At 40.8% G+C, this 25,100-nt stretch overlaps 2 protein-coding genes across 3 annotated transcripts in view; both read right to left on the bottom strand.

Moving 5' to 3' along the window:
* LOC131663390 (rhodopsin-like) overlaps nt 1-25,100 on the bottom strand; it is an 833,111-nt gene that overhangs the window by 781,408 nt on the left and 26,603 nt on the right. The gene's annotated exons all lie outside the window — the stretch shown is intronic.
* Nucleotides 1,323-2,909, bottom strand: LOC131663518 (KRAB-A domain-containing protein 2-like). The gene has a single exon (XM_058933975.1). It carries the CDS (start codon nt 2,907-2,909, stop codon nt 1,323-1,325), a length of 1,587 nt encoding a protein of 528 aa, XP_058789958.1.

Below are 25,100 nucleotides of genomic sequence, written 5' to 3'. Positions count from 1 at the left end.
CCTCTTTCCGCCAAGTTCTGTTTAACTCGCGCGCGATGGCCGGGGAGGCATATTCTACTGCACCGTTTGGTAACCCTATTCGGACTGTCTTGCTGTGTTCTGTTAAAGAGATCGTCATCGCATGCATGTAAGTCGGTACATATGTCGAACCTGGCGCGCCTGTCCTAAAGATCACTTTTTGCGCGCTGTGTGATGCTGCGATTGCCGGGTCGGCCAAAGCATTGCGTTCGTACGGGCCGATAGTCTGTGTTGTCGTTGATTCCTGTTGTTGGATCGTATCTGTTACGTTGTGTGTCGCATTCGCACCTAAAGTGAGTGACATATCGTCTTGTATGCCTGTCGGCGAACTCGTCCGGATATTCTCTCGAGCGCCATTGCCCGTCTCGAGCTTTGAATTTACAAAAGGCTCGAGAAGTTCATTTGCCTCTATGGCCGCGCGCAAGTCCGCGCGAACTTCTTTTGGCAGGGCCTCTGACTCGAAGAATATACGGGTGAGGTGTTCACGTCTTTCGTATGCCATATTTTCATCCTGGTTTTCGATCGTTCAAAATCTTCTGCGGTATAATCGCCGTTCAAGCGGTTCGCGCGCTCGAATAGTGTACCGTTTGTGTGTAGTTCTAGTTGAGTTAGCATACAATCCACGTCCGTGCTAGAAAGGTCTTTTATCCACTTGCAAATTTTTTCGTCAATTTGTTCTTTAAATATTGTTAATTCGCTCAGCGACCAATTGGAGGCCATTATTATAAAATAGAGCTGTGCTATTTACAACAAATAATCAAAACAGAAGAGAAAAAAAAAGGGAACGAAAAAGGCAATGCCAAAATGACGTGGATTTTATAAGTCAACTAGACTACACGGTACAGTCAGTGTAACAAAAAAAAACTAACACGCAGGAAATTTTATACTTAAACGCACTCGTAACAGCGACAACAGTTGAGAACGAAGGGGAGAGGAGAAAAAAAAAAGAAAATGACAACAAGTTGCTTTTAGGAAGACAAAAAAAAAAAAGGTCTTATTGTTGTAAAAGTTGAGCGCTGCGACTTACAAACTATACCTGTTATGTGTGTAGACGCATGTATATATATGTTACAGTCAAAGCGATGAATCCAGTCAATGTGTACAATGCCCGGGCATTCTGCAGAATGCCTGGTTCGGTCAGTCAATGTGATGAATTTTCTTAAATTCATCGCTTTGACTAGGCATTCTTTATAATGACTAGGCATTCTGTATAACGCCGGTCGATCGCCAGTCAAAGTGAGTAATGCATGAAAATTCGTGGCTGTAGTACATCATAAGTTTATATTTCTCGTCAATAAAATAAATTATTTATTACAACACGTTGAGCTCTGGTGGCATTTCGAATTACAAAGTTTTCCTTCTTTACGACATTTGCATATTTTTGTTTTGCAATTACCTCGGCAATTGCACCGACTGTATCCTTGTCCACCGCCCATCGACAATAATCTCGAACATTCTCTGAGTGATATCATCTTGTCTGGAACGTCATTTATGGTTATAAACTGTTCTTTGCAAATAGCAAATTGGTTTCTGGCGTAAAATTGATTCAATACGCCATGATTTGTACCCAATTTGTACAGACCATCATTGTTTTTCTCCAAAATTACAGCTAGTATATTTCTGGAGTCGCTTCTTCCTCTATCTAAATCCGGAACAGGAACTCGCACAGATTCTCCTAAATTTGCAGGTGCAAATTTAGCATTCGATGCAGAAATCATTTTTTCAGCTTGTTTTTCTAGGTTAAATTGAACAACTTTTCGTTTCTTACGAACTTGTTCTACTTTTTCTTTAAGAGGATTCGGCGGAGTTTCATCGATCCCACTTTGATCTTCTTTCTCTTCTGTGTCATTCTTGTCTGTGTGCATTATACTTTGAAGTTCCTCTTGAGTATCTAATGTTAATAACACGTCAGGCGTCAAAGTAGTAGCCAATCCAACCTTTGCTTTACATCCAAACATAGCTTCATAAGGACTGCACTTTATACCTGAATGATATGCCCTGTTCTTCATAAATTGAACAAATCTCAGTCCTTCTGCCCATCTAGTTGTGTTATTCTCTTTTTGCCAACACGATAGCATATTTTCAATGTCTTGGTTAGCTCTCTCGACGGACCCTTGACTTTGCGAGTGCCTCGGCTTTCCGTGGACAATCTTAAGCTCTGGCCATAAGCTGCAAGTTTCTTCAATGATTTTTGCACAGAACTCCATCCCATTATCCGATTGTAAAATAGACGGTGCACCAAAGGTTAGAAAGATATCCAATAGATGGTAAGCTACAAGATCAGCTTTTTTACACATTAAAGGTCGAAGCTGAACAAACTTTGTGAGATGATCTTGATACACCATTATAAACTTGAAAACTCTATCAGGCTGAGATTGCATATCAATTAAATCTACTTGACATCTTGAATTCATTTCAGTACTTAAAATAGGTTTGACTACTACCCCTTTTCTTGGTACTCTGAGTTTACCTTGACATATTTCACACAGATTGAGATATGCCATAACTACTTCTTTTGTAATATTTTTGTATTTTTCATTCAAAATACTTCTCATTCGATCTCTACCACCATGACCAACAGAGTTATGTGCATCATGCAGTATTATGAATAACTCTTCTGTATGTGCATAAAATCTAATCTTCGTGTCGTTTTCGTTAGCAGGAAAGATCAACTTCTCTTTATTGCTGAATTCAGCGACGTCATACCGTCGTAGAAATTGATAGTCTTGGGGACGCCTCTTATACTCACAACTTTTCTTTTCTTTCACGTCTTCGATAGCCTTCAAGTAATCATCTTTGGAAAGTAAAAAACTATTGACGCCCTTAGCTGATAATAGTTCTTTAACATGTTCGTTAAATGTTTTATTCATTTCCATTAGTAATGGTTCCATTTTTCAGTAAATTTTCCAAGGTACACTGAGAAAATAAATACAGCAATTCCTGATGACACAACTATGAGAAGAAAATGCAAATAGAATTTTACACTTTGCAAACAAAATATAACACAACTGAGCAGCAGCAAGTCACACCGAGCACCAACGATAATCCGACGAGTGTGCGATTTTCAATAGACATGGTCTACTTGACTCTGATTCATATCCCCCTCTCCCATCTTCTTTGTTTACGTCGTTCACTCTCTTATTAATTATATCATGTAAGCCACGAATAACTACATCGTCTAGTGAAAGCGATGAATTATCATGTATTACTCACTTTGACTGGTGAGCGACCGGCGTTATGCAGAATGCCTAGTCAAAGCGATGAATTTAAGAAAATTCATCACATTGACTGACCGAACCAGGCATTCTGCAGAATGCCTGGGCATTGTGCACAATGACCGGTTCATCGCTTTGACTGTAACATATATACACACATAACCGTGCGCACGCTACATGAATTGACTGGCCGGCGAACGAAATTCGGTAGAGTCGATTATCGTACTCTACTCGTAATTCGGCCAAGCCTTAAGGACGTACGACTGAAATTTTCAGTATATAAAATTTTGTTTCTAAATGTCTCAAGGCTAAGCTCGAAAATTATGAGTGTCGCGCGGCGTATATGCTTCGCTTCATATTTACTACTTTGCGCGGCCTGACTCTCGCGCGTAAACAAAGGGGGGAAGGCGCGCACGTTGTTGTTGTCCGCGCCGAGTTTCGAATTCCGTAGGCGCTGGAATTCTCGAAAAACGTTTGCGCTCACAAAGATTTTCTCTCGTCGCACTATCTGCCACATAAAGAAAAGTTGCCAAATCAGAGGTTGGGCGCCAATATAACGGGGTTTTGGCTAACCCGCCGTTATAATCGAGAGGATAGATTAATTGACAGCTCGGCTTAATCAGTTACACGGTGGGTCTGAGCGACATTTAAATAAAAGTGAAAGCAGGTTCCAATTTTTTTGCATATTTCGGTAAAAATACTAATAATTAGAAGATCCCAGAAAGAATTAAAAAAAATCCCTGAGCCCTTTTTGAAAAAATCGATTTTTAAAAATTTTTATCAAACAAAAAAAATAAAAAAATAATTTTGGTTGTGGTTGATGGTATTAATAAATAAATCAATATTTTTTCGATATTTCCACAGATGCACATTTAATAATAAAAAATTCAACACCAGCATTTTGAAAATTAATTTTTTTTTATTTATTGACTGTTTTTACTAATTTTTATCTCTCTATTCTCCCATACACAATCATATTAATAGAGAAACACATGTATATATAAATATCAGTGTTTATTAATAGTATACATACGATAAGGACATAGCAGTATTGTAAACAGCGCGCACTTGTATCTAAGGAAGTAGTAGCTAGAATAGCGTGCTCAAAAGTTTTCACAGTTGTCCCAGCTTGATTGACCAATCAACAATGAAATCTGCTAGTAATAGTGTTCTCGTGATAAGAAATACAATAAGAATTTTGTTGTAGTTAACGTTCTGTGTTTCTTCAAAATAATTGAATTAGCAACATGAAGCGACGTGCACTAACGCACTCTGAGAATCGTTCGAAAATTTGTTTGGTTTGTCAGAAAAAGAAGGCTAAACTGAAAAAAATTTGTGGAAAGTTAGTTAGAATTTAGTGAGTTACAACATGTTGTAACTCACTAAATTCTCCAATTTCTCGAGAAACTTTTTATTAGTATTTTTACCGAAATATGCAAAAAAATTGGAACCTGCTTTCACTTTTATTTAAATGTCAATCAGACCCACCGTGGTTACTAATGCCACGGGGCTAGTACGCTGGTGCATGTGTGGCCAAGCCTTTCAACTTATTTTTGCATCGAAAATTCGAGAGACATTCGCGAATTTTGAGAAATGAGTTTTCTTAATTTACAAGTAAATAACCATTAATATTAAGTTTTTAACACACGTAAACTTTACAGAATTTGTTATTTGTTGATTTTATACAATGTACAATTATCGCCAATAGTGTCGTCAAAAGTTATTAACTAATAAAGTTAATTAACGTGATATTACAATATTTACAATAGAAAATTATTAAATTTTCATATAACTTTATAGTTGATTAATTTTGGAAGTATTCTCTTATAACGGGGTTTTGGCTAACCCGCCGTTATAATCGAGAGGATAGATTAATTGACAGCTCGGCTTAATCAGTTACTAATGCCACGGGGCTAGTACGCTGGTGCATGTGTGGCCAAGCCTTTCAACCAGCCGCAATGTCAAGCAGCCTCGTGGCCCGCGTAGAGCGTCGCAGGTAGCGGTGGCTGGAAAGCGCGAAAAGTAGTGACGAGCGCAGAGAATTCGCCAAGAATAGGGAGTGGGAGTCGGGCGCAAAGTCAAAGAAACGCAGAGAATACGAAGGATAAAGATAATTTATATAAATTATTAAGGAGAAAGCGTACAGTAGTAAATCGGTAAAGATAGAGAGAGAAGCGAGCGGGCAAGCGAGAGAGAGCTAATCGAGCCGGTACTTACAATGAGGCGTCAATGGCCAGACCCTCCGTGCGGTAAACGCTCGCTCGCTGAACAGCGTTCCCGGACGCCGGTTGCAGTGGTGACGAAATGTGGGCTACCTAGCACTACGTCCTTGCACGCACACACCGTCGTGTCAAGGTGTCGCACCACTGCACGCACTCGCGAATAATCTAAGGCAATGCCGGGTCGGAAGTCCGAATCCGCAAAAAAGGCAAATCCTTTAGCGCACGCTCAAGCACGTGTCGCCCGTGTTACGTCCGCCAGTCAATTACCGCGGGAGGCGTCCTCACTCTTTCATCGCGCTTTTCGGCAGCGCGACCACACGCATACACGCATACACGCGAACGCGACTCTCCCTGCTTATAGGCTCGTTAATAGACATGCCGGGCTCTCTCTCTTACCTTACACTTCGACGTTGTCGGCAGCTGCAGGCTGCTGTATAATATAATCTGAATTCAAATATGGTATAAGTATATGAATTGTGTACATGCATGCGTGGGAAGAGAGAGACATAACGAATGAATTAAATTCGTTATACTCTAAAAATAAATATTTAAATTAATTAACAACATTTGAATTATGACTAATTTTTCATATTTGTAACGGTTTTTTCTAATCTTATAATGCAATTATTAGATTAATTATCTAAGATTTCTAAATCATAAAGTTATCATCAAGTATAAACTTAATATTTTCGTTCTATATATAGCTTATTGTTTAAATAAATTATTAATTGTTTATTTACTAATAACAGTTATTATTGAGCTGTTATTAATGAAACCAATTCTTACTCATGTTCTATGCTTATTCACTTTGCATATGAATTATTTACATTTTTCTAATATTTCATATGTTAACGTAATAAATAAATCAACTTTGCATATTGATATTCATTATTATTTCATAATTGAATGTAATTTTTGTTATAATATTATGAATCTACATGCTAAAATCTATATAATCAATACTTTGTTATATTAAAATTATCTCTAATTAACATATTTTTCTTAATATCCAAAATCATTATATCTATGTCTATTACTTTGTGACGTCACGCTGTTTATTTTGATTCGACTGTTATTTGTATACAATCGCGTAAACAGTGAGGTAGCGCCGCTTGATGTATTGATTTGAATAAACAGATAGATACGTTAGACTAGTTGCAGTAATTCAATGATTTAATAAATAGCTCATAAATAGGACCGTTACAATGTCATAGAGTTTTCCTTTTATTTTACTTGAATGAACAATTGCCTTAGTTATCCAGGCATTTCTCGGTTGGTTACTATTATTATTATTTTTAGTACTGTAATTTGCCGCATTTATACATAATTGAATGTTTTTTATTGGTTTCTTGATAGCTTGGTTAGTATCTGCTATAGTTATTATTTTAGACAAATTTATTGTTTCTGCAAAATTTATTAATTTGTGGAAATTTATTTTTGAATTGTTATTAATCTGCTTTCTAGTTTTATGAAAAAATTGTCTATACATGAGTCCTTACTATTATCATCTATAGAAGATCAGGTTATGGAGTTGTATCCTGGGCAGTAACTATTTTCTAGTAGAAGTTGTAGAAATTCTTGGTCTAGTGATTCTTGACTTAGTGTGTCACAATTAAAATTGCCAACTAATATATAATTTTTATTATTTTTCTGTATTAACAAAAGGTTTTTTAGAAATTCTGTTTTGTGTATGTCGTGTGATCTGTAGATAGCTTGTAATGGAGAATCTCGGCTGGGCCGATCTCGGCCGTTTAGCTCTCGCAAATGTCCATGCGCCGCGCCAAGCTGAGAGTATGTGCGTTTGATACACACACTCATGCTTGGACCTTTTGTTTACGAGGTGCTGAGCACGGGCTAAGTTGACGACTGGGGCGATGCAGATGGCGCAGAAGAAGAGAGAGAGAGAGAGCGCTCGAATTGGAGATCGCCGCGGAAAATTCGAGAGAGTCTCTGCTAAGTGATGAGCAGAGGAAGTCGCATGCGCGGATAAAACCGAAAGGTCACGGTTTTCCAAGTTGGCCTCGCGACCTCGTCGACGATCATTCGTTTCGGAGACACGCCCGGTGCGCGGACGAGTATTGGAGCGTAAGGCTGGGTCGCGCCCAGCCGTGCCCCGAAGTACGAGTATACCGGCACCGGTGCGTGTGGGTAACCGGCGAGGTGCGCAGGTGCGCGCGCAAGCAGTCTGGACGTGCTGCAGTACCGAATAATAAAGAGGCGGTGGAGACAACTGCAACAACAATCAACGAGCGAGTTACAGGTTGAGGCAGCAGTATTGTGGAGCGAACGAGGGAACGAGAGGGAGGAAAATAGCGACGACAACAAATATCAGCGAGACGGTCAGCGGGGAGCACACCAGTGACGTCACGGTGCAGAGCGCTCTAGCCGTCGGAGAGGCTGAAGGTCGAGGTCGTTGCCGTGTTTTTCTCTCGTCTCTCTCTCTCTCTCTCTCTTGCATGTTTGGGCGCCAGCTTATGGCTGGTAGCACGGCAGACCTGCTGACTACCCGTTAGTAGTCTATCGGGGAAAGTGTTTTATTATAATATTTAGTTTTCACAAGGGAATCGGCAGGCTGATCAGCCGCTCGTAGTGTATAAGTGCGAGGTCGCCGTATTGTAATCGATTGTTAACAATTAAACGACTAGTATGTTAATCAGCTGTTGTGTTTATTCGCCGTTGTATCACTCCTCATCCCGATCTTGAATCTGTGCGTTTAACGTAGTTGTGCTCGACACGTTATTCAGTCGTGGGAACGTCGTTTGCTTCCCGAATCCCCAAATAAATAATTTTTGCGGACGGTCGCGAGCAACCCAGACGGGTACGGCCGGAATTCTCTGTTACAAGCTAATAAGTTCTTTTTTTATTTTCAAGCTTAATTGTAGTATTTACAATTTTCGATTACCGATTTGGATGGTTTCAGTGGTTTCTGTAATTTCATTGTTTATATAGACTGCAACACCATCTAATTTATTCAATTTACTATTATTATAGTGCATAACATAACCACTTATATTGAAGAACTAATGATAATCAAGATACGACACCTCGTGGTAATTGTCATTTATTAACAATGCAATGCCACCTAACGAAATACGTAATCATTGTACCCACAAAGGATTTAAAGGCGACTACTATAGCCGACGCACTCGCTAGACATCTGATATGTCAATTCGGAGCCCCTAGGGCTATTCTTTCAGATCGAGGGACGAGCTTCCTGTCGGATATAGTTGAATCTTTGTTACACCTCTTTATGGTAAATCACCTTACTACGTCCGCATATAGGCCTCAAACGAACGGGTCATTGGAACGTAGCCATGCCCCTCTTATGGACTTTATGAGGACTTATTCAGAAAACTTCGATGATTGGGACAGGTTGGTTCCATTTGCAGTCTTTACTTATAACACCAGCGTTCATGCTGCAACGGGCTATACGCCTCATGAACTTGTATACGGACGAGTAGCCCGATTCCCAATGATGATACCGCGGGAAGAAAAACTGCGTACTTATAATCAGTACTTATAATAGACTTCGTTAATAGATTATCGGAACTAAAATTAGCTGCCGGTACGAACCAAATAACTGCGAAAGTACGATCTAAAAAACGATACGACAATAAAATAAACATGTTTAAGGGTAAGAAAGGCGATTATGCCTGGGTCTTAAACGAGCCCCGCGTAGGCAAGGCAGATAATTACTATAAGAACCCTCTTAAAATTATTGAAATACTAGGACACAAAAATGTTATTTTGGAGTTGCCAAATGGTAAAAGAATTAGAAAGCATGTAGACAAGCTTAAGTTAAAACTATAGTATATATATTTTGTTTTAATTTTATTATGTATTTATTAATCACTATTAGTTGCACTATTATACATGTTGAAACTCCTTTCTTCTCTTCTTTTTGCTCCTATTTATTTTTTTACTTGTCCCCTTCTATGACGAATCTGTATTTTTGTTTTTGTTCTTTACATGTGATTACATCTATTTTCAGGACTATCCTACTATATTTTTTTTTCTCTCTTCTTTTGCATTAACCGATATGTGTATTCAATTCTATCTACTAAAAATCGTTGCTATTTCTACCTTTCTTATGGACAAAAGGACAGGAAACATATACAATAGAAAAATTAGACAATAATCCTGGACTGTACTATGAACAATTGAGTCAGGTTAAAATGAAAAGAGATGATTGGAAAGTTTATACAGCTCTCGATATCGCTTATTTAGTAACACAGTCGCGACAATCGGTAGATTTCCGCTCATTTTATGACAAATGTGTTATTTATCTACACATGGCGACCTGTGCCAATACTTTGGGAGAACAAGGACTGGACCTAAAAATGAAAACTTTAAATAGTTTGCACAAGGACGTCATTTATGTTTCTAAAACAATGGACAGTATTGCTCCGTCCAAAATAAGGAGCCCACATAGTATAAGAACTAAGCGTCTAACGCCTTTTGGAGGCATTGGTACGCTTAGCCATAGCTTATTTGGACTAGTAACAGAAGACGAAACTAATGAGATAAATAAAAATATAGATCGGCTATTTGCAGACCAGAAAACTATGGCAAATCTAGTAGAAAAGAAAACTCATGTAATATTAACCGGCATGGACAAATTATATACTATGATGGACAAACATAGCGAAATTATAACACGCCTAGAATCGCAAGTTACGGATGTACTAAATAAAATACAGGACGACCGGAAACAATGGGACTACATTATGCTCTTGTATTCTTACAGAAGAGCACTAGAGGCGCGTTTAGATCATTGTATTGATGAATCCGAAAAGACACCCGTTAATAAGAAAAGATTATTTTGTAGACTACCTTGGGCAGTCCCGGAACAAAATAGGGAGATTGAATTTTTCGAACATTTTGTCGAATTTGGACGACTACTATATCACAGAGTAGTAAGAGACAATAGAGGACGACTTTCATTGGGGTATGTACAATACTGTGATGAGAAGGATGCAACTAGAGCTTTACAACTCAATAACCCTGAGTATGGTGCACAATATGCTAAAGACCGCGAACAAGAGGCGAAGCGAACCGTATTATGCTGGTTATGTGACGATTATGTCGATGCAAAACGAGAAGATGAACATTTCTATACTTGCAAGTGGCAATACCAGAGGACATTGTGGTTGAACAAAAATAATTCTGCATTTAACAACGAACAACGTGAAGTTAGCAAAAGACGGCGTACATCGAACTCACTCGAACGACTGTCAGAAAAGCCTAGATACATGCCAAATATATTGGTACAAATAACGAATACCGGTGCCGCCGGCTCCTCTAATACATTGACCGAATCACGAACAGGACATGGAATGGACGTTGCTGAAATATACAGGAAGAAACCAAATTCAGAATATGACCGTCCAGAAAGAACGGTCATCGAACAAGACTTGGAAATGACTGATGGAGAAATCGAGACTGAGGTCAACTCGGAAGATGAGAAATACTTAGAAGATACAGCTGCGTCATAAGAAAATATTTTTTTTTTATTATTTTTTTTTATTTTTTATTTTACTCCTCTCTTACATGAACTATTTTATATATACAATTTTATATAGTTTCGTCATGTTACGAACATTTTTATTTATCAAAACCTGCATTATTTTACTTTAAATTTTAGTATGTAAAAAGGGTAAAAGGACAATAATCATATAATCGGACTTCACAGACTGTCTTTATCACTCATAACTCCATTCATTCATATACTCTCTTTAAAACTTTTACTAATGTCTCTCTCTTGTATATCTTTATCCTACTATTATTTTCTTACACATGGACATAATCTTACAGGACATAATCATGTCAACGCCCAATAGGATGAACGCCTTAACGAAAGGGGTCACAGTAGCACCCTACCATCAAGAAGAAAACACCTTGGTGGTTACTTTCTCTTGGACTACCGCGGAATCTGATGTAGTCCAAAACCTCCTAACTTATGGACCTATCGAACAACGGCATCAATTAGAGTCTCGACTGGATGGACACAAGTCCCTCCGTATACGCTACTGCGCCCACGTGGACTATCATTCGGCCTTAAACAACTACCTGAATGATAGTATCCAGTCCTTAAATCCCAACTCCCCCAGAGTTGTGATCAGAGAACACGAATTTGGACATCGGGTATTCCTCCGAATCCCGATGTACTCTTCGCGGGAACAGGTATTTAAGGACTTGGCAACCTGTGGGACTCTGGACTATATGTATTTCACGCCTATCACGACATATGGTTCGCACTTCCATTTGACCTGCAGTGTGCGATTTGTGTCCAAGGGTTCTGCTGCTGAGGCTGACCGACTATACCATAGGGTATATGGAGCCAAATTGAACGAACTCGAAAGGATTGTCCCCCTGTACCTGCACAACAAGAATCAGTATATTTTTCATGCACAATGCAAAAGCATTGTCATGAAGAGGGATTTCGAAGCCCATAAAAACCTATGTAACAAGCAAATAGGTAAGGATTGGAAGAAACATTGGCTATGTGACAAATCCTTCGAAAAACGAAGCTTCCACCTCCATCTACGTCAATGTCAATATAAGGACTGGGTGGAACCAGAGCAGTCCGAAGAATCTGTGGGACAAAACCTAGTACTCACCACCATCCTGGAAAACATTTTGGACAAGTTGGCAGCAATGCCCATAAACGCTACCAACCTTTAACTTTATCAATCCTTAGAAACCTTTTTTTTTCTCTTCTTTTCTCTTATCTTTATAAAAAAAAAAAAAATAAAAAAATAAAATATAAAATAAAATAATAATAATACAACATGTATAGTAACCATTTTAATAGTACATATATTACCCGTTTTCGTCATCCTTAATCATTCATGTTTAATCATTCTCATTGGACATATAATTCCCGAGGACGGTAATCATTCTAAGGGGGGGAGGATGTTAAGTGACAACTTTTAAAATTCACTTAATCCTGATATACGTATTAATGTAATGTAAAACTTATATGTATTAGTATTAAGTATAATTGCGCCGCGCGTATTAATTATACACGTTAAGCACGCGTGGGCGGTTCGGCGGCCGCGTAGTAATGCAGCGACGGCGTAGTAACACTCTCGCGCGGTATGACTGTATCGCCCACGCCTGACAAAGGCAGTCTCGTGCCAGAGCTAATCCCGCGTTTTAAAGCGAGGTCTCTTTGAACGGCAGATCTCACAAGTGCCAACTGCTCCGCCTCAACGGGGTGACGCGGTGAACACCCAGAAGGGTGGCCAAAAGGCGGCTCTGGCTAAGCTTGCCAAGCAATAAAGGCCGTGGATAGCGACCACGATAAAAAATGTCGAACTTGAACGCGATGAACCCCGTTTTTGACCCAATGACAGAGTTTTGAAAGATCTGACTTTGGGACGGAACGGGGTAAAAACAACCTTTCGAATAACGGATACTCACCAGCGTGAGCGGGTTTGACCGAAACGCAATGGGGAGACATGCCCCGGCACGTCGAAGCGATGGACCTGTGAGTCGTGGGAGAAATCCCTTAATACAGGAACGCAGGATGGGATGTATTTTGAACGCGAGCCCAGGAGGGAAGCTTAGTTGGTTGATCGTCTAAGGAATCTTCCTCTGGCTGTCCTGGTGAGTCTCTCCTCTGACATCCCAATTTGGGTTGGCCTCTGCGGGGTAGTGGTACCAGGTCAAGCAAATCTCGTAAGATTTGTATGCTGCGTGCGTCCGACGCAGTAGACGTTGGGGCAACTAGAGTCCCGTCGCGCCCAAACCGAGGGTCAAGCCTTTAGTTCCGCTCTCCTTGAGCGTCGAACCGTGAAAAGATCGGTACTCCTTCCGAGGAGGTCGCCGCCTTAGATTAAAAAAGTTCCGACTCGCTGAGTCGCGCCAGGGATGTCGTAGCAAACTTGACTTCCGGATCCCCAATATATTTGAAAGCGAAGGGGTGAAAGACAGTGGGCTATGCCAACTTATTGGCGCCCAGAGAGAGGGGTGGCAATGTCTTGATTACGCTATACCACCCTCAAATCGGAAAAGTGTGAAACAACGCATACACTAGCCAGAGCTAATCACGAGCAGTCGTAATTCCCTTCAGATTTACATACAGTTTTATTCAGTTCCTTTCATATAGTTTTGATCTCAGTTTTTCTGTCAATCAGTTTTTATTTATCGTTAAATTTCTAAAATCAGAATATTTATATCCTTCCTACTAGCGATTAACTTATACGCGCGACGAAGCGTACGTTCAGACTAATTTCAACACAATTACTTGTTACAAGGATAACAGTTATTATAAGGACCAGCGAAAATAGAAGGATTATATTTCTTGGACGAATATTTTGACGATATACGCATTTATATAACTATATAATTTCAAGGACACGTCTACTAATAATAATAACAAATAAACTTTTAACAAGTAAGTAACTCTAGATTCATTAGTATAAACTTATTTTCTTCTTACCTATTTTTTTTGTTTTCTCTATAAAAATAATAATATTTGGATTAATTACCATTTGGCTAATTCCACATATTCATTTTGTGTATAACTACATAGATATATATACGTATATATATATGTAGACGTGTATGCGTTCGTTAAATTTTTAATTATTTTGGCTTTGGTATTTTGCTCTCGCGACTCTTTCCATTTATTATCATAAATACCGGTCGTGCTAGCGTAACGCGATCTTCTCAATTATATAGCATTATAGCCTACGCAGACGAAGTATTTAAAAATTAAGCACGTCCCTGGATAACATGATATGCATGTGTACGGGATAAATACTACGTCTACAATATTTCGACAAGCTCGGTTCCATGCTGCTAAAATTCCTGAGTAAGCTTTAATTCGAACTATATAAAGAACCTCTATATATATATATTCCAGTTATTTGTTTTTTCCCATAAATATACTTATACGTAAAATATATTTAATAATTGACTAGCGAGCGTTAAGTGAGCGGGGCCTCATGTATGCAGCAATACACCACATCGAGTTATAGTGTCGCTCGTTTGCTAAAAAGACACTAACGACATGTGTGTCTATTAGAACACACATAATAAGCTCGTAACCAATCACGTTACAATATAGTACGAAATCAAGTATTTTAACACACATATACAGGGTGGCCCATTTTAAGTGATCCACTCAGATATCTAGATTGGAGTAAGTTTTATCGAAAAAAGTTTCAGACAAAAGTTACTCAACTTTGAGGGGGCCATGTTTCTATGACCTTGGATTTGACCTTGAACATGACATGTCAAGGTCATTTCAAGGTCAACGAATTTATTAAATAGGAACCTCTATTTTTTATTCCAGAATCGAATTCCTCGTCAAATTCTACGTTTAGAGGATATAACATGTGTGGGGTCAAAACCAACCCCTCCCCCTAATAACCCCCCCTATAACCCCCCTCCCCCCAAGCCATTTCGAGGTCAACGTTTTTTAAATTAGAAACCCCTATTTTTTATTCCGAAAACGCATTCCTTGTCAAATTCTAACTTCAGATAACATAACATGTGTGGGGTCAAAACCACCACCTCCCCCCAATAACCCTCCAAGGCCATTCCGAGGTCAACGTTTTTTTTTAATTGTAACCTGCATGTAATTCTACGTCCACGAAATGTAACATGTCTCGGGGCCCCTTGCCTCTCACTGGGGTGCTTTTTTATCGTGAGTCCCCTTGCCTCTCACTGGGGTGCTTTTTTATCGTGAGTCCCCTTGCCTCTCACTGGGGTGCTTTTTTATCGTGAGTCCCCTTGCCTCTCACTGGGGTGCTTTTTTATCATGAATCCCCTTGCCTCTCACTATTCTTATCCACGTAGCCGGTGTTCAAAGTTTCCGCCATTTTCTTCAAGGCATAGATTCAAACGCCTCTGAAAATGCTCAACCGTTCGCAGCAACGTTGCCCTGGAAATAGCTCTGCAAGCTTGGCGAATGCGAACGATCATATTCTCCCTCGTTGTTGGCTGTTGTGCGTAAACAACATTCTTTAGATATCCCCACAAGAAAAAATCTGGCGAGGTGAGATCTGATGAACAAGATGGCCAGATAACTGGACCTCCTCTTCCAATCCATTGATTTCCATAAGTGATGTTCAAAAAGTTACGAACCAGTTGCGCAAAGTGTGGTGGTGCGCCATCCTGCTGGAACCACATTCTTCTTCTTGTTTCCAAATCAACATCTTCTAACATTTCTGGTAACCGATCTCTTATTAACTCTAGGTAGGTGTTTGCATTAACGTTTTTTTCGAAAAAATAAGGTCCGATCAAGTGACCGTTCACTATACCACACCATACTATCAGACTCCACCGGTGTTGTCGATCGACCGTTCTGTGCCAAAGGGGATTTGTATCTGACCAATAATGACAGTTATGTCGGTTTAGTTGGCCATCATTGGAAAACTTGGCCTCATCAGAGAACAGTACAAATCTGAAAAAATCAGGGTCTTCTTGTATCATTCTCAAAGCCCACTGGCAGAAGTTGATACGCATAGCAATATGATGTTGCCTTAATTCTTGTTCTAAGGTTATATGGTAAGCATGATATTGAAGTCTACGAAGAATACGCAAAGCTGTGGTTCTAGGAATGCCGATTTCCCTCTCTATTTGCCTGCTGCTGATGTGAGGATTGAGATGAACAGCTGCTAGAACAGTTATCGTGCGAGGATCCATTTCATCAAAGGCAAGGCGTCTGTGTCGATTTGCAAATTGCCCATTTCGAGCTCGTTGAGTCAATCTCCGTAATGTTGGGTGGAGAGGATGTCTTCTATTTGGGAAACGTTCTGCATAAAGTCTTGCCGCTGCTCTGTAACTGTTCCGGCTTTCTCCCAGAATTAGAATCATATCATAAATTTCTTCTGGAGAGTAGTCCCCCATGTCATCTAAACGTAGAATTTGACGAGGAATTCGATTCTGGAATAAAAAATAGAGGTTCCTATTTAATAAATTCGTTGACCTCGAAATGGCTTGGGGGGAGGGGGGTTATAGGGGGGGTTATTAGGGGGAGGGGTTGGTTTTGACCCCACACATGTTATATCCTCTAAACGTAGAATTTGACGAGGAATTCGATTCTGGAATAAAAAATAGAGGTTCCTATTTAATAAATTCGTTGACCTTGAAATGACCTTGACATGTCATGTTCAAGGTCAAATCCAAGGTCATAGAAACATGGCCCCCTCAAAGTTGAGTAACTTTTGTCTGAAACTTTTTTCGATAAAACTTACTCCAATCTAGATATCTGAGTGGATCACTTAAAATGGGCCACCCTGTATATATATTCTTCATCTATCATCCTTTCCTCGTCGATCTTGAGAAAGGCTTATAAATGTGACTAAGATATTGTTATATCCTCTTTTCTATTTAAAGTGTTTTTATGAAAGCCGATGTGTAACATTTTGGATATGCTGCGTTTCTTATAATTCTTTTCATAATCCAATATCTTAGGTTTGTTTCAGTCAAATTCGTGTGAGAGAGTTCTTCTATGTGTAGCTACTACTGTATCTGAGTTAATGTTATTTTGTGTTCATTTAATCTAATTTTTAAGGATCGCTTACTCTATGCTTTTCACCTATGTAGACAGCTAAACATTTTTTGCAGTTAAAACTGTAGACAATACTAGTGTTGTCTAATAAATCAGATTTATCTTTTCCTAATCAAATGAACTCTTGTAATGATTTTTGTAATAAGTCATGTAATGTTTTTTTAACCTATTAAGTCCCAAATGGACGATATTTTTCTACTATTTTCAATTGATTTTCTAAATGTGAAGTCGGTGTTAAAAAAAATAGGGAAAGGACATTTCCGATGTAAAATTGTCTGAACTTTCGATCTACGTTGTCAGAATTTTGAAAAAATGCATATTAACAAATTTATAATTGTTTATTTAACAAAAAATGCGAAATTTTGAGTGGTAAAAATTTTTAAATCCTTGTTTTCGAGTTGAATCTAAATGTAGATCTTTATGAATAGCACATAAAAGGCGTCCTCGCATCCTGGATTTTAAGTTATAGTGGTAGGTTTTTCGAAATTCAACATGGCGGCATCCAATATGGCGGTTCAAAGAAGGACATTTTTTGCTACTTTGCGTAATTTTTTGAAAAATAATATTTTTTTACCAATATTTATGAAACTTCGAACGAAAAATGATGGCAAGATGGCAGATTCAATATGGAGTCGAAAAATTCAAAAATTGTCTTAGGTTTTAGTCAGTTTTTGAGAATTTTCCGGGTTTTAAATGTTTTATCGAAATAAAGTACGTTACTTAGCCGTCAAAAAATTTGCCATTGCCCAGCTCTCATCACGAGGAGGTGAACGCAAAACAGGGAGCCTTTTTTTTAATTTTTTTATTTATTTTTTTTTTTAAATTTTTGTATTTATTTATTTTTTTTTATTTTTATTTTTAAATATTTTGTAATTTTTTATTGCGAGCAGAAGTTTTATAAAATATGGAATATAATAATTCTAGTAGTCAAAAGCTTGAAAATATTGATCAATCTAGCTTTTGACCATATTTTTAACCAACAATTCAAAACTTTGAAAACTGTTAGTATATACATGACATAAGCTCAAGACACCCTTATACATGTATTTTCTTAGGTTAGAATATTGTTACAGGATAGAAAACTTTGAATTAGCTATGTAAAGTTTTAAAAATTTGCCTATAAATGTTAATTAGTGATTTTAAAGACCTACAGGTACCAATTTTTATAAAAAATGAGACAATTTTTAAAATTTTAGCCGCCATATTGAATCCGCCATCTTGAATATTAAAAATCCGATAATTAATTCGTAATCAGCGACCCAAAAAACCTCTGTAAAAAAAAGTTAAAGTCCAGGATGCGAGGACGCCTTTTATGTGCTATTCATAAAGATCTACATTTAGATTCAACTCGAAAATAAGGATTTAAAAATTTTTACCACTCAAAATTTCGCATTTTTTGTTAAATAAACAATTATAAATTTGTTAATATGCATTTTTTCAAAATTCTGACAACGTACATCGAAAATACAGACAATTTTACGTCGGAAATGTCTTTTTCCGATTTTTTTTAACATCGATTTCACATTTAGAAAATCAATTGAAAACAGTAGAAAAAAATCGTCCATTTGGGACTCAATGGGTTTTAACACAGAAGAACATGTTTTAAAGATGTTGCAATTATTTGGAATAGCGACTACAGGTAGTTTTTGATTTATTAATTTTTTAGAATTATTCTTCCCTTTTTTATATTCACTGATCCATTTGTATATGTGTTTTTTGATAAATTCAGATGGATAATTATTCATTTTCAAGATATTAGTAACTATTTTTAAATTGCGTGAATGAAATTTTTTTGTCAGCAAATAAAAACACCCGGTCAACTAAATTTGAAACTACTCGTATATTAACTTTTTGATGAATTGTATGTTCTGAGTTAAAATTCAAAATTCTGTCAGTTTGTGTTGTTTTTCTAAACCAGTAAAATTCTAATTTATTATAATTTCTGATCAATTTTAAGTCAAGAAATGGAATAAAATTATTCATTTCAATTTCAAACGTAAATTGAAATCTATTATGATAAGAATTGAACGTCTCGACAACTAAATCAATTTTATCTTTCGGAACGCACATCAAAGTATCGTCAACATATACATAGTAGAAAAGAGGATTAATTTGATATTTATTCCACAACACGTTATAACGGGGTTGTTACTAGCCCGCGTTATTTTGCGAGAGAACAGAGAGTAATAATTGAAGCTCGTTACGGGCATACAATAACCGCACGAGACTATGCCCGGATGCTTAGTTATGCCTTAAGGCCTGCGGGAGCGTCGTAGATACAGCAGCTAGTCTTCGTATTAATTCGTCGACGGGGAAGCGTGGAAGGTTGTAGAGTTGAGTGTAAATAAGAGGAAGGTATACGAGTACATAAGATAAACGGTATTTATATAGCATAAGGGTTTACAAGGAATGCAGCGCAGCGATAAAGAGAGAGAGAGAGAATAACTAGCTAGCGAGAGAGAAGCAAGGTACGCAAGAAGGTATTTACATAGGCGGACTGGAGCACGGATGAGCCCTATTAGACATTCAAATACAGTGGAACTGACAGCAAACTCGCACTCGTTTACTCCCACACACTCTCACACAGCACTCTCGGAGCACCAATTACAATGGGAGGTTTCTCCTTCTAGCTGCCGCAGGGCTAAGTTGAGAGTCTAAATAAAAAGTAGTTGTCGATCTTCACTGCAAAAGCCGGCCGGCGGGAGCACGTGTGCTTTCGGACGTGATCCACAAGTTAGTGTCGCGGAAGAGCTCCCCACTCTCTCTCGCCTTTTCTGTCGAACCTAAGTCGGTTCCTATCGCACGACCGTCTCTCTCTGACACATCAGCACACCTTCGGTTTTGACCTGCACGAGCTTATCCTTCCTCTCGCTAGTTCGCGTTGCATATTATGTATTCTCTCTCTCTCTTACCTTGTACTCTATTGTCCGCTTCGGCTGCTACTTCTAGACATTGTACATAAATTAATATTATGCCAAATAAAGAATATAGATATAAATATATAAGTATATAGGTACATAAATAAGAGTGGTCGCCTCTCTTTGGCATATTAGGCCCGTCCCATTTGCCACAGGGTGTGGTAGCACACATGTGCTTCAACGCGTGGTGCTGAGGGACCAGGTTCTAGTTACTTTCGCAGTAGTGAGCGGCTTGAGCCCTATGAGCCAGCTCCCGGCGCTGATCGAGAGAGAATTGGACTTCTCTCGACACTAGATCTTCAGCTTCGGCGGGGGGATAGGATGGGGCCTGTGACACCCCAGCAGTACAGAAAGCGGTTGAACCTCCGCTTCCAGCAGATTTAGCTGGGCCAACCGGTGTTGAATCTCTTCTCCTTCCCGGTGCTTTTGTTCCTGGAGTTCCAACAGGAGAGCTCGCTCCTTCTGGATCTTCTTCGCCGTATCCCAGCGAGCCGCTGCATCAGCTAGAAAAGCGCGGCGCTCCACTTCGTCTTGGATCTTGGTGAGCAGATCCTCGGGGGCGAGGCCGGATCCGATGGTCAGGATGATTAGCCAGGGCTAGAGCCTCGGAGTAGGCCTGACCTCCGGCTTGATCAGCCTTACGGCGAGCCACTCGAAGTTCTTTTATTTTCAGCTTAATGGCCAACCATTGTTCCTGGGGGAAGACGGCATTGGCCATATCTCCTCTTTGACAGGACGAGGTAGTAGGGGCCGGAAGAGCCGGTAACCAAGGCTGGGTTAGGGCCTCACGGACGGGTTGGCGACCGCCGGCTGTATCGGCCCAGGTCAGGAGCAGTTCTTTAATTGAGGGGAGCTGAGGAATCAGCTCGGAAGGAAGGGTGGCTGTTTGCATGGCCATTTCGTTGGCCAGTTCCAAGAGCCGGGTGGCTACGAAGCGCGGAACTTCTACCTTAACGGTCTCTTGCTTACCGGTAATCTGCCGTGCAGGTAACATGATGAGTAATAACATAATGTATTCAAGAAAAAGCAAAAACATAGCTTATTATATAAGAAGCGTTAGAGCGGTAAGAAAAGATAGTGACAAGGCAACGTATACCCATTAATAACTACGATGTGAGATTATATCGCGAACGTAGTCAGCGAGGTGAAAGTATAACTGGTGGCCACGCAGACGGTAGATTTTGGGACTTACGGGGCCTGCCTCTCTTACGTGAAGCTACCGCCTCCAGGGCGGGTAGAGCTTGACTTGAGCCTGGCTGAGAAGTCAGGAAAGCTGCAGGAGAAGGCGTAGCCACTGTAGTAGAGTCCTGAGTCGCCGAACGACCCGCTGCCTCCGGGCTCTCCTCGCGGATAGCTAAGTTATTTTGCCCTTCTGTGTTGTCTACTATTTCTGAGGGGGCGGCATGAAGGAATTGTTCCTTGTCGTTGCATATTTTAAGCTGATTTACAGCTACCTTTCCTATATTTACTCCACTTTCTGATTGGAGTAGATAGGAATTGATTCCCAAACGTTTAGTCACGATGAACGGACCACAGAATTTTGGACAAAGTTTGGCGGCAATGGCTTTAGCCGCCGAAGAGAGAACATGATTTTTCGCCCAGACTTTGTCACCGATATTATAAACGACGTCGCGATGGCAATCGTTAAAGTACTTTTCCTGTCGCGTCTGCGCGGCTTTGCTATTTTCCAGAGCTCCAGATCGTACTTCGACGAGTTTTTGCATACGGTCGCGCCATTCGTCACGGGCAGTAGCCTCCAATTGTAGGACCGCCGCGGCGGTTGCGATCACGACGCTCTCAGGAAGCTCGATTATAATCCGCTTAGCAAAAACATGGATGATGCACATAGTGCACCATATGGCCAGCCGCGAGGCTGGCCAAGTCACCTTGTGCAAAAATCTTTTGTCAAAGCGGCGGACAGTAGTTGTCTTCCTCAACAGAGAGTGGAGACTTCTCAAACAAAGACTTTGTTGTTTTGGCAGAGGATGTCGTAAACTTCTCTTACCTGTACGGGCATGAGCAAATGCAAATGCTGAAATACAAAATGCGTCACCGATTGCCCTCGACAAGCAACCAATGCTAGTCGACCCGAAGTCAATGCAATGTGTATTTGAACGAAGACTTGCAATCACATGTGCGGATGTGTGTACCTTCACGTGGTGGGGCTGAAAACGCTGTTTCTGTAAAGAAACACACAACGCTCGGCCCTAGGGCAAATGGCCAATAGACTAAACGACAATAAACAACACGGACCATGACAGCACGTGGTGAGGTGCGGCCCGTAAACGCCCAAACATTCAACGTGGAGTCTACCGCACCCCAAGAGCTCAACTCAAGCCCAGAAAAGCCAAAATCCGGGAATCACTTGAGGGGAAATCTCTTGGGATTGTGGTACCACGCGCCCTCTTAGAGGACGGGAGACCGCTCCGGGAGCTAGTTGCAGAGGACCAATGGTCCCGGCAATCCGAATCTAATTCGGATAGATAAGAAATTACTCTCTATCGACTGGCAATCGGTAGGTGCCACTATTGTGGGTAAAGAGTCGTGGCCGTGGTCATAGCAGCCACCCAAAGTTCTTTGCCTCGAGCTCCGGGAGTAAGGCCCGACACCTTTGTGTGAGAAAACACAATTTGAACGCTAATCTTGAACGCTAAAACATCTGATTTTAGCCTGGATCTCGGAAATTGATTTGAATGAGTGGCATGACTGGCACGAATATTGAAAACTGCCTGGGGAGTCGCCTTGTCGGCTAGGCGAGACCCCGCCCCTGACCCAAGTCAGAAAATTAATCGAAAGAGCAGAGATCAATATCAGCGAGTCATAAAAGCCTTCCATGGAAAGCGAAATCCGAGACTCGGGCAAAATCAGAACACAACCTTTCGAATGACGGATACCCACCAGCGTGAGTGGGGACGACCGAAACGCAATGGGAAGACATGCCCCGGCACGTCGAAGCGATGGACCTGTGAGTCGTGGGAGAAATCCCTTAATACAGGTACGCAGGGTGGGATGTATTTCGAACGCGAGCCCAGGAGGGGAGGTTTAGTTGGTTAATCGTCTTAGGAATCTTCCTCTGGCTGTCCTGGCTGAGTCTCTCTTCTGACATCCCAATTTTGGGTTGGCCTCTGCGGGGTAGTGGTACCAGGTCAAGCAAATCTCGTAAGATTTGTATGCTGCGTGCTTCCGACGCAGTAGACGTTGGGGCAACTAGAGTCCCGTCACGCCCAAATCAAGGGTCAAGCCTTTAGTTCCACTCTCCTTGAGCGTCGAACCGTGAAAAGATCGGTACTCCTTTCGAGGAGGTGGCCGCCTTAGATCAAAAAGGTTCCGACTCACTGAGTGCGCCAGGGATGTCGTAGCAAACTTGACTTCCGGATCCCCAATATATTTGAAAGCGAAGGGGTGAAAGACAGTGGCCTATGCCAACTTATTGGCGCCCAGAGAGAGGGGTGGAAATGTCTTGAGTACGCTATACCACCCTCAAAACGGAAAAGTGTGAAACAACGCATACACTAGCTGTAGGACCGCCGCATGCTCCTCCTCGCGTCGAACCGTGCAAGGGGGCGCTGGATGTCGCCCGTAGTTGAGGAAAGCTAGGCTTGAGCGAGTAGCTTCATGAATGGCTGAGTTATAGGCGAATGCGAATTCCGCTATGTGTTCATCCCATTTCGCATGCTTATCCTCAATGAAAGCGGCAATCATAGTTTTAATAGTCCGATTTACTCGCTCTGTCGGGTTCGACTGTGGATTATACGGGGTGCATGTTTCATGGACCACTCCGTGTGACTTCAGGAACTCATCGACTAACTTGTTTTTGAAGGGCGTGCCATTATCCGAAAGAAAACGGTCATGGGTTCCGAAGCGAAGGAAAACCCGTTGATTGAGTTCTTCCTTAATGGTTTTACCGTTAGCCTTACGGATTGGAATGCATTCGATCCAACGAGTGAACACATCCATAAAGATGAGCAGGTGCTCATGGCCTTGGGGAGAGTGAGGCAAAGGCCCCATGGTGTCACCGCAGACCACTTCCCAGGGACGGGTAATTACGTGTTTACCCATGAGTCCTGCAGGGGATTTTTGTTCTACTTTTACTTGTTGGCAAATCATACAGTTACGCACAAAGTGCGCAACATCTTTGTACATACCAGGCCAATGATAGCGTGATACGGCTCGTTGATGAGTCTTATATCGTCCTTGATGGCCCGATGGCGGCTCATCATGGCATTCCGCCCGGACTTTCTCTCGTTGTTCTCGAGGAACTACTAGCTTCCATGCGTCGTCATCATTGCCCATCAAATCATCGACTATTGGGTCAGGTCGATAAACATATAAGCGGCCATCTACTACTTTCCAGTAGGGATGCGCTTTAGGATCCTGAGCGACTTGCGAGATCTTGCGTCTATACCAGGGGTGTTTGGTATTGTCGTCGAGGGAGAGAGAAGCTAAAGCGGCGGCGATATCTTCGTCTGCCTCGAACATACGTGAAAGTGCATTGGGCACGACATTGTCCTTGCCTTTGCGGTGTACGATGTCAAAGTCGTAGCCTTGAAGGCGTAACGACCAGCGGCCTAGTTTCCCATTAGGGTTCTTCAGATTCCTAAGCCAAGTCAGACTGTAGTGGTCTGTAACCGCTGTAAAGTGATAGCCTTCTATATATGGGCGATATTTCTCAATTAACCAGATTACCGCGAGGCATTCTCGCTCGGTGACTGACAGGCGACGCTCGGCAGCAGTGAGGACTCTGCTGCCGTAACAAATGACATAGTCGACTCCATTTATTTTTTGAACCAACACGAAGCCAATGCCCATGTCGCTGGCGTCACATTCGATAGAGAATGGGGCATTAGGGTCTGGTCTAGCCAGAACTGGAGCGGAAGCAAGGAGAGCTTTAACTTGCTCGAAGGAGGCCCAATGTTCTTCGGTCCATACATATTTGGAATCTTTCCTAGTAAGGGAAGTGAGTGGTTCTGCAATGGCTGCAAAGTCATCCAGAAACTTCCTGTACTACGAGGCCATACCAAGGAAACGACGTAGTTGACGCAAATTTTTAGGTCTCGGGTATTGTAAAATGGGTTTCACTCTCTTAGGATCCGGGCGGCAGCCATCTCGATTCACCAGTACGCCGAGGTGGCGCACCTCTGATATACAGATCTTAGACTTTTTCCTATTTATAATAAGCCCAGCCTCGTTAACTCGCTTC

This window comes from Phymastichus coffea, unplaced genomic scaffold (genome assembly GCF_024137745.1).
Source record: "Phymastichus coffea isolate CEN01 unplaced genomic scaffold, Cenicafe_Pcof_1.1 PCOF00002, whole genome shotgun sequence".
NCBI classification, from domain to species: Eukaryota; Metazoa; Arthropoda; class Insecta; order Hymenoptera; family Eulophidae; genus Phymastichus; species Phymastichus coffea.
This window is presented reverse-complemented; position numbering and strand designations above follow the sequence as displayed.